This window comes from Cygnus olor, chromosome 16 (genome assembly GCF_009769625.2).
Source record: "Cygnus olor isolate bCygOlo1 chromosome 16, bCygOlo1.pri.v2, whole genome shotgun sequence".
Taxonomy (NCBI): Eukaryota; Metazoa; Chordata; class Aves; order Anseriformes; family Anatidae; genus Cygnus; species Cygnus olor.
In genome coordinates this window covers 15798395-15808606 of record NC_049184.1, presented here as the reverse complement: position 1 = coordinate 15808606, position 10212 = coordinate 15798395, and the positions used below count along the sequence as shown (strand labels likewise).

General features: G+C 51.6%; 1 protein-coding gene across 1 annotated transcript in view; it reads left to right on the top strand.

The window, feature by feature from the left end:
- Positions 1 to 931: 931 nt before the first annotated feature.
- Positions 932 to 10212, top strand: part of CTNNBL1 (catenin beta like 1) — a 48155-nt gene continuing 38874 nt past the window's right edge. The window contains exons 1-2 of the mRNA XM_040575819.1: positions 932 to 1061; positions 7736 to 7924. Of these exons, the coding sequence (XP_040431753.1) occupies positions 1032 to 1061; positions 7736 to 7924 (219 nt within the window). The 5' untranslated portion in view covers positions 932 to 1031. The remainder of the gene's footprint in view (positions 1062 to 7735; positions 7925 to 10212) is intronic.

The window sequence follows — 10212 nt, the reverse complement described above, 5'->3', positions numbered from 1 at the left end:
TCAATTTCAGCGAGCCTCAGTGTGTTTAGTTAATCACCGGGGGACCTGGGTTACTCAGTACAATTATTTATTCGGAATTAGATCTTGAGGCATCTGGATTGAAAACCGAGCGAGGAACAAAATTAAAAAGGGATTCTCCTCCTCGGCACCCGCAGCCCCCGCGCCGAGCGTCCCCCCGCGGAGCGGGACCGGGGTCCCGCGGCCGCCTTGCGCCAGCCCCGCGGGGTCACGGCGTGCCCGTGGGGAGCAGCGGGGCTCCGGGCCCCGCGGGCGGTGGGCGCGGGCACGGCCCGGGCTGCTGGCGGGCGGCGGTGCTGGGCTTGCCTCGGGGCCAGGCCGAGCAGCGGGGCTCGCCCCGCGCCCCCCAAAGCCTGCGGCGCGTGAGCGGGGTGCCCGGAGCCCAGCACCGAGGGCTGCTGCTCCTTTCTGTCCCCGTGTTTATTTGAGGGTGTGTTTTGTGCTTGGCTTTGCTTCTGTTTTTGGTTTTTACTTCAGTATTTTGTCCCCGTGCTCCAGCTCCCCTAATGGATAAAGCTCCCTGCTATTCAATCCCGTCCCCTGCAGCCGCTGAGCGCTGGGTTTCCCGGACAGCCGTCAGGCTTTGTGCCCTGCCCAGCGCCCTGAAGGCTCACGGCACGGGGCAAAGAGCAAAGGGAAGGGAAACCACGCTGGAGATCTGCGTGGAGATGGAGCAGGGCTGCGAAGGCGGCCTGCCACGGCCGCCCCGCGAGGCCCGTGGCACCGGGGCCCTGCCCGTGCTGCGGGGCGGGGGGCGCCGCTTTGCGGCAGTGTGGCGCCGCTTTGCGGCAGTGTGGCGCCGCTTTGCGGCAGTGTGGCGCCGCTTTGCGGCAGTGTGGCGCCGCTTTGCGGCAGTGTGGCGCCGCTCTCGCTTTCCGGCAGCGCCCTTCCCGCCTCGCTTTCCGGCGGAGCGGCGCCCCGGCAGCGCGCCTGCGCCGCGCGCTTTACGGCGCGGTGTCGCGCGGCCCCGGGCCTTGGCGACAGTTGGGCGGCGGCGGGGCCCGGCCGGAGCCATGGACGTGGGGGAGCTGCTCAGCTACCAGGTGCGGGCACCGGCACCGGGCACCGGGCGGGGCCGCTGGTGCCGGGCCCGGCGCTCTGCCGCTGCTGGCCCCGCCGTAACGGCGCTGCCCCGGGCTGGCGCTGGCCGCGGGGCCGCTGCCGGGCTCGGGGGCCTGTCGCGCTGCCCTGCCCGGGGGCGAGGCCCCGCACCCCGAGCAGGGAACGCGGCCCCGGTGCGGGAAGCTGCCCCCGGGCCTCCCCCGCGTCAGACCCGGGGCCGGGCCGTGAGGGCAGCGTTCCTGTGAGGGCTGCCGGGTCAGAGAGGGCGGGGAGCGGGGGGAGAGCCCGGGGGAGGGCTGCGGGGGGGTGACGGGCCCGGGGGGACGGCGTGTGAGGAGCGGCTGGGGGCGGAGGCTGAGGGGGGCCTCGTCGCGGCCTGCGGCTTCCTCGGGAGGGGAGCGGAGGGGCAGGCGCCGGCCTGTGCTCCTCAGTGACAGGACCGAGGGAATGGGGCCAGGCTGAGGCAGGGCAGGTTCAGGCCGGACATGAGGAAGAGGCTCTGCACCGAGAGGGCGGTCGCCCACTGGAACAGGCTCCCCAGGGACGCAGTCGCTGCACCAAGGCTGTCGGAGTTTAGGGAGCGTTTGGACTGTGCGCTTAGTCACATGGTCTGAACTTTGGGTAGGCCTGTGCGGTGCCAGGAGTTGGACTCGATGATCCTTGTGGGTCTCTCCCAGCTCGGGCTATTGATTCTGTGATCCCTGCGCGTGCCAGCTCCGGGACGTCGCCTTCCTTCTGTAAAGCTTCGCCCCGCCCGTCGCACCGGGCCTGGCTGCCAGCCGCGTCCCCCTGCCCTGGCTGCGTGGCACTGGCAGCACGGCCCTGCTGCCCTGGGCTCTGGCCTGCCTCCGCGTTTCTCTACATACGATTTTCCTGCTGATTTTTCGGTATGAAATTAGAATGATCGTTTTTCACGTTCCTTTACCTGAGGTGAAGAACACTAACGCGTTATTGTTAACGATGCTGCCATTTACTTGCTTTGCAACACAATTTATACCTAAACCCTGTAAAGGTAAACCTTTGTTGAACTTCGGTTGTTTTTTTAGTTTGTAATCAGGTTCTAGTTTGGGTTTTTGCTTGTTTTTCTCTTGTTCTGAAAACGTGAAGCCTGCAGGATTCCCTTTGCTGAGAAGGAAGGCGCGCCGTCACGTTTCGGTCGCGTTGATTTCTGTACAGCCCTCTGCTGGGTGAGCTCTTTGTCCCGCAGTGCGGGTGGTTGCTTGTGGCACCACGGGGCTGTGCCCTGCGGAAGCTGGAGGTGAAGATCCGCCGTTCGGCTGCCAGGTGCTGCGGCGCTGGCTTTCCTTGCTGCTGAGCTTGTTCTGGAGCTGTGGGCCAAAACATTCTGTGAGTTTCAGCTGAATATTGAGGATGCCGTCCTGGCTTTGCGCGCTCCCACCTGACAGTGAACACAAGTGTTTCCACGCCAGCAGATGGGATAATGCCCCGGATTAAACGTTGGACGTGAGGCGCCGCAGGGTTCAGGCTTCCAGAGTTAGGCAGAAGGGTGAAAGGAGTGAAAGTGGGGGAGAGACAGGAGGCAGATAAATCCGTCTGTCCGTATCTCTGATACTGAGAAAACGCGATCCCTGTCTGCGGGGCTGCTTACGGCTGAGACATGGAAGCAGAAGGTGGACGGGACAGGTTTCACCGGCGCCCACGTGGCGAGGGTCGGGCGTCTGCTGCTGCAGGGGCAGCCGGGCAGGGCCCGCCCGCAGGACGCTGGGCACGAACGTTCTCACCCCCCCACCGCTGACATCCAGCGGGATCAGGCTCCTTTGTGCCTCTGCCGCAGCGAGGCTGCCGACTTGTGTGCGTCAGGGTAAGATCAGACAAATGCAGCGCTGCTGCGAGCTGTCTGCTGCGCCCGTCTGACAGCGCTGCTGCTTCTGAGGCCAGGCTGGCGTGGTAGCTCATGAACCAGCTCCTGACCTGCTCCGGTTTTGTCTGTGCTTTAGGGTTAGCCACAGCCGAGCTCTGGTTCTTTCCTCTCAGCTGGAGAAGCGTGAGGGTTCGGGACGTCTTCAGCCATCCTTGCTGCAGGGGTGGCAGCGGCTGTCAGAGGGGTGGGCTGGGCGATGGGCGCTGTCTGATTTTAATCTCTTGCTGCAAATGAGTTGGTCTTCTCAGCTTCCCTCAGCAAAAAACAACCCGAACCCCACCTTTATCATGTGGCGTTTGAAATTTGTGTCCTCTGAATGCTTAATCTGTGCCCTTGCTGAATCAAAAAGCTGTTCTCCCTCAGAGCCAACCTTGGGAGATCTCGGGCGCCGTGCCGCGGGTCGGCACCAAGTGCCTGTCGGAGCCGGGAAGGAACCTCCCGCGGCAAGGAGCTACAAACCAGCAGAGTCCAGCACCTGGCAGCTTGTGCAAAGCTCGGGAGCCCATAAACTTTATGGGTAGCTGCAAAACGCTCGCAGATGGTCTAAACTGCTGATTAAATATTGCTGCTGTTGTGCCCGGATCCTCGGGCCTGGTTTCCGATTCCAGCGGGTAACTCGGGACAAAGCCAACTCCGGTTGTTTTCAGACCTCTCCCTCAGTTGTCTCGGGAGGGAGTAAAGGAGATTGTTTCGGTCTCTTTGCCGTTACGTGCCTCTTTGCTTCTGATTTCTGTGTGGTAGCTCTAGCGTGGGATGGACAGAGGAAACTTCCGATTTTGCTTTCGTGCCTTTTCCCGATCTGTGGGCTTTTCACGGTGGCAGGCTGCCTCGAGGACCTGTGTGCCCGCGGAGTCGGGGAGGAAGGGGATTAATTCTCTTCCAGTGATATCCTGTACCCGTGCGGGTGCAGCCTGCGCAGGCCTCTCATTTCGGTTGCCTTCGTTCGTGTGACCGGGTGCTCTCAGACTTCCTGAGGCTCCCGGCTTTTCCTGGAAGCCGCTCCTTCAGCCGGCAGCGGGCAGGACAGAAGTGCTGTGCTTCGGGAACAGAGACCAAAAGCAAGATTGATGGGGGCCGGGTTCATCGCAAGTGCTGGAGGCAAAATCGAGAAGTTAGTGAAGATCCCTCTGGAGATTTAGGGCTTGCTTTCGGAGCTCCTACGTTGGCAGCTAGCGGGTGGTTCTCTACAGTGGCTCTTTTGGGCAGGTTGCGGTTGGCGGGGACGTGGCCTCGGGAGGAGCTGCATCGCTTAGGAAGATTTATTTCCGATTTCATTAACAAATAATTTCAGAGCTCCGCAGTAACGAGGTTACTTATAAAACAGATGTCCTAGTAACGTGAGGCTCCTTCTGCGAGACTTCTCTAAAGCTTCCTGATGACGAAGGCGAGGTCCGAACAATGCTGTCACGTGTCTAAGGGTGTTTTGTCTTGGCACTGATGCGTTATCGCTGCTCTGAGGAAGACGAGGCGGGGCCCTGGGTTGGTTTAGGGCATGGTTCTTCTCCCCTGCTCAACACGCGAGGGGAGCACTCGTGCTTCTGCAGCTCGAGCGCCGTACCGGTGGGGACGAGGGCTCGTCCTGGGTCCGGGGCTCTGCCACCTGGGGCTCCCAACGCCCGTCTGTAAGGAAGGGCTGGGTGCCTCACTTAATCCCCAGAACAACTGCAGCTGAAGGACAGCGGAGGAACAGATCTCTTCTTTACCAATCAACAGATTTTGCTTAATTTATTGCATTTTACAAATTTTTTTTTGTTTTTTAAACCCTTTCCTGTTTTTTGTGTGTGTGTGGTGGGACCAGTGTTAGATTTAATTGGAAATGTCTCCTGAATAAATTTCTGTGGACGCGCTGCATTCAGTAGGAACAAAATTAAGCTTAACTAATAACGCAATTTAAAAATGCTTTCCTTGTGCACTTTGTACTGAACTCCAGCTTCTTGCCAAATGCACCTTAGCACAACGGAGTAAAACAGAAGCCCACGTTTTATTTATTAAACAATTAACTTTTCCTTTTCTACCAGAAAGCTAAAACTGAAGTAGGTGTGTGTGAAGCTATGAAATTATTTAAACAAATGCGTTTAGACACAATATATGGGATAGCGTAACGAAGTGCGCCAGTCCGAGCCCGGCAACGGATGTGCTTAATTCCCGTTGGCTGCTGACAGTCCTGCAGAGTACGAATGCAACCCGGAGACGAAAACCAACGCACGGAAGTTTAATGCTTGTCTTAAATCAGCTGCTCGTGGCTCTGCATCTCCTGTGAAACGAGCAGAAACACAGGTGTTTCACTTAGCCGTGATTTCTTAGTTTTAACAGTGCCGGGTGGAAAACTGCAATATTCTCAGCAAGGTTTAGCAAAACATCAATAACAAAAGGAAAAACCTTAATGCCTGCTTGATAACGCTTGCCTGGGAACTCAATTACTGTCTACCGGCAATCCGTCGGCAGCGTTAATGACTGCATGCTGGGCACTTCCGTAATTTGTCATAATGGCTTCTGGTGTGTGTTATGGAAGATTCCTCTCCCAAAGAAGGATGAAATAATTGAGATGGAGACAGGACGTAAATGCTGCTACTGTGGGTTTGTGTACTTAGAGGAAATGGGGTTGGTTTCATGATGGGGTTTTAATTTAGATTTTGTTCTGGTGATACAGTCCCTGTCCGTGGCACATCACTTGGCGTCTGACAAACCACCAGCTCCTGTGGTCCTTCGCTGCAGTCGCAGTCTTATCTTCTTATCTGTTTTTTCTGTCTTTTATTGGTTCTTTTTTAATGTTTAGAAATGAGAGCAAGGAATGATTTCCTGAGACTTTAAATGAGGAACATCCAAGGCAAATGTTGCAAGGTTTCTTCGTGTAAATGTCAGGACTTATGTCGCTAATTTCTGTGTGTGGTCGTAATATTAATCTGTCAAAGCGAGTTTAGAATGACATGGGTACTATTGAGCGGGAGGTGGAAGGACAGAAACTTGTGTGCTACTGAGGGCATCGAGTAAGGAATATCTGTTTACTGAAGGTTTTTCCTTAGATGATGTCGTTTAGAAGCATCTTTTTTCTTTCTTTTAATGGGGTTGCTAATTGCTTGGGAACGGTTTAAAGTATTGGTTTTTGGCAGTGATGTCTTTGTTTCAAAATTGATCTATGTGAAATGATATTTTAATGTGCCCGGAAGATAAGTAACGGGAATCTGCTTAAGGAAGAAAACCCACACTCCAAGCAAATAACTTTTTCATTTTGAAGGGTCTCCAGGCGTGCTGCTGCTTCACAGCTATTGAATTATGAGCTCAGTAACTGCTTTAAGAGTGTGCGGGAGCGCTGCAGAAGAGCTTAAGTCAGGAGCATATCGTCTGTAATGGAAACGGCAGCGGAGCTGTAGGGGGAAAGCAGATAACGACCGGGTTTGAGGAGGTCTGGCTAGCAGCAGGCACCTGGCACAAGCTCCGGCTGTACGCTGCTGTGAGCTTTTGTGATCCTGACGTTAGGGAACCTTGATTCGGCACCTTTCCCAAAGGGGACAGCACAGATACCCCTGAAAACACACCGTGCTCTCGGTTACTCTGCTGTCTGGCTCGCCTGTTCCCTCTGCACCTTTGTTCTTAAGTTCTCTTGGATTCTTCCTGACTGTGGTTCAGTCTCAGTGGAAACGCAGACCTTACGGTGCCCAAAGCGTGGCGTGACTTCTGCGGTTTCAGACAAAGGGACCCCCGAAGCAGAGAAGCTGGCTCTTTGTGCCAGACGATGCATTCTGAAATGGGCTGGACAAGTGTTAGACCTAATGAAATAGGAAATCATCGTCCAGGCAGCTGGAGCAGCTGATTGAAAACAGAAAGTAAAAATATTCTCACTTTCTGTGTTTTAACACAGACTCTTGTTAGACAACAATGAATTAAGTTCTCCTTTTCTGTAGCTACAGAGCATAGAATACTGCTATTCGAGCTTGGTCGTCCTTCAAAAAAATGTGAGCAAGACCAAATTTAATAGTTTTGTTGGTTTTGAAGAGAGTTTTTCCTGCTATTGCAAATGCTTTCATCCCCTTTTGTCTGAATTAAAACATGGGACTAGGGTTAATGGACTTTTTCTTGTCCCTGGCAAATTATGTTTAATTTTGTCTATTAAGTGGAACTTATAGAATAAAATAGTAGGTTGTTCCAAGCAAATCACTGCTTCATCTGGTGCCAAACCCCTGCAGAATCGCAGCAAGCAACAATACTCCTGACTTGCATGCGTTAAAACGAGCTTTGATTCTACGTTCACCGTTAGCAAACCTAAACACAGGGATGGGGGAAGTCAAGGGGAATTAGGATGCATGCACGAATTCTGCATCAGCTCATGTACTAGGGGGGTGAAAAATCATCTTTCACTGCCGTATGCTTGAGCATGTTGGTCTTGTCTGTAAAACGTGAGATTATCTCAGCTCAGTTGGTTCCAGATCCTTAAGGTTGCCCACCGTACCACCACTGAGCAGCTCAGTTTGACCACTTCTTGTCTTTGAAACACTGATCGGTTCCATATGAAGATCCCTTCCCAGGAATCGTATTCATAGATCAAACAAGGGAGGATGTTGACGTAGCTCCTGGCAGAGCGATTCATCTCATCATGTGATGTTACACTGCACTAAATTAATTTCCTTTCCACTTTTCAGAGTTGTTAAGCGTTGTGTAAGCAAATGTTTTGAATAACTTGCTAGAATTTCCTCAGTATGTCTTGTAGTATTGCTGTTCTGGTTTGAAAGGGTCGCAGAAGGCCTGTATTCATTCACCTTATTTCTCTGACTTCAGCCTAACCGAGGGACAAAAAGACCCCGTGATGAGGAGGAGGAAGAAATCAAAGCGCGTCGCAAACAAGCTAGCGCACGAGAGCACGGCCGTCACAGGGAGGAGGAGCCTGTTGCGCTGGAAGAAACAGATGATGAGAAGAAGAAGCTTCTTCAGATAATTGAGAGGGATGGGGAAGAGGAAGAGGAGGAGGTAAAGCACTGGTGTCCTCTGGGAAATACGCAGAAGCTAGATCCCTCCTCCGTGACTTCCATTTCATACCGTGGCACATGCCATGTGTAACTGAAGGTGGTGCTTTTGCTTTCAGAGAGAGCCTCTGAAGGTCTAAAGAAGGTGACTGGGGGTGGGGGGGGTAATAATAATAAAAAAAAAAATCTTTCAATCCTCGTCTCTGTTTTAGGTTAGGAATACACAATTCACCTTTTAAATTATATATTTAGGAAATAGTTTCTAGATTCTAAATAGTTTTCTAACTCTATTATTTTCATCAGTACCCCCAGCCATGTAGCTTCTCTCCCTCTCCCCCTCTTTCCAGCTATGCTGCAGCAGCAAATAAACATTCTCCTACACGAGAAAGGTCTTGGGTCAGAGGAGGGGGGTAGCAGCTGTCAAGGGTAAATGATTTCAAGCCTTGGAGACAGAAATCCAATGCAGCACTGGCCTTTCTGCCAAGGGCCAGGGAAAAGATCACTTTATAAATGTGACACATGGATTGGTATAAATCTAGAAGATATTTGTTTCCTGCTGCCTGTGTCCTGTTTGATTTAAAAAAAAAAAAGTATACTCACCACTGCAGAATCATGTAGCTTTGTAAAATATCCCTGTCCTTTGCGTACAGCGTTGCTAGCATTCACCTCTGAAAATCTCCCTTGTTTGTTTTTGTTATGTTGAGCTATTGCCATTACGGTTGTTGCTGCTAGTTGAGAAAGGTAACGCAGGATTTCTGTAGCGTTTGAGCTCCAGGATGAACGGATGCAGCCAGAAGTCCTGCTGACTGGCTAGAGTCTTTTGGTTTCCTGCCGCGTGCAAGTCTTTGTCAAGTGAAGTTCTCCCATCCAGGCGTTTGAAGGGCTGGGGGTCTGAGGTTTCTTTTGAACCTGAATCTCTTACTTATTATCTTGGAGCTCAGTTAATCCATGTGCCATCAGAATGTTCTTTGTATCAGTAAAATTGATGGAAGGAGGCTAATCTGTAGGACACCGTAATATGGGATGCATGAAAAGCAGATCCTAATGGAGATACTACAGTGATATATATTAAAAAAAGAGTCAAATAAAATAGAGAGAAGCAGTGTCAGCATCTGTGATAGTACCTTTGTGGATTGAAATTCCCCTGAAGGAAGAATATGGTGTGGGTGCTGTAGCGCTGGTCACTTGAATGGGATGGCGACGCGAGCTGTGAAGTGCTGAGGCAGGCTGAACTTGAGGAAGTAGGAAATCCGCTAATAGTGGAAGTCTTTAACTATCTTTGCATGGACTGCTGTTATTATTGGAATGCAGTTTGCTAAAGAAATTGGTACTTTTTTTGGTCTCAGACAAGATTGCTGCTTCAAGTCACTGCGTAAAGAATCCTTAATACCAGAAACAACTCTTGATTTAACAGTGACACAGTGCACGCAGCTTGGCATAAGATGTGAATAGGCCTGGTTTGTTTTCTGTTTTGAGAACTTCTCTGTAATAGTGGTTATAAAAAAAGTTGAAAAGAGAAGAAGGAAGAGCTTACACAAGAAAATCTAGGATAGCAATATTTAATTAAAAGTTGTGCATTAAAAGCAGGAAAGAAAGTAACAGGGAGGTAGCTAAGGGTGTACTGCTAACGTACAGTAAATGTATAATGCCAACTGAGAAATGCTTTAGAAGACTTTCCAAAATAAAAAGAAAGTACTGGAGTGAAATATTGATTTATTTTTTTCTTTAGAAAAAGACTTTAAAATAGAAGTGAAAGCTTATCCGAGTGAGAAAAATACAAAAGATCATAAACTCCGGACGGTTAAATGTAGACCTACAAAAAGAAACGGCACAATGGACTTCTGAAATGAAACTAGCTGTGGGCTTAAGCTGTTAATGGACATTTACTGTAATATGTCAGAAGCAGAAAGCTTCGTGAGGCGCCGGTGGTGCCGCGTAAGGTCACTGCAAAACACTGTTTTTGTTCACCGATACTTGGATTCAGAGAGTGTCAGGAAGCTCTTCTGGTTCTTCGGGAAAAAAAGTCACCTGGTAAACCTCTGGTTTGTAAAACCCTGATTTACAAGGGTTTGCTCTGGAGAGCTTGCTTAGGTCAAAGTTGCAGCGAGTCGATAAATGAATGGTGATGGTGCGTGAGTTCTGCCAGCCTTCTGCAGCGAGATGGCCGGCGCTTGCCGTTTGTTGCTGCGCTGCACCCAAAGCGTCGGGGCCGGACTGCAGTCCCACCGCAGCTGCTGCGCTCCCTTGTTTGCTTTATGCCGGGTAATTGTTCCATCCGTCCAAATGTTAAAC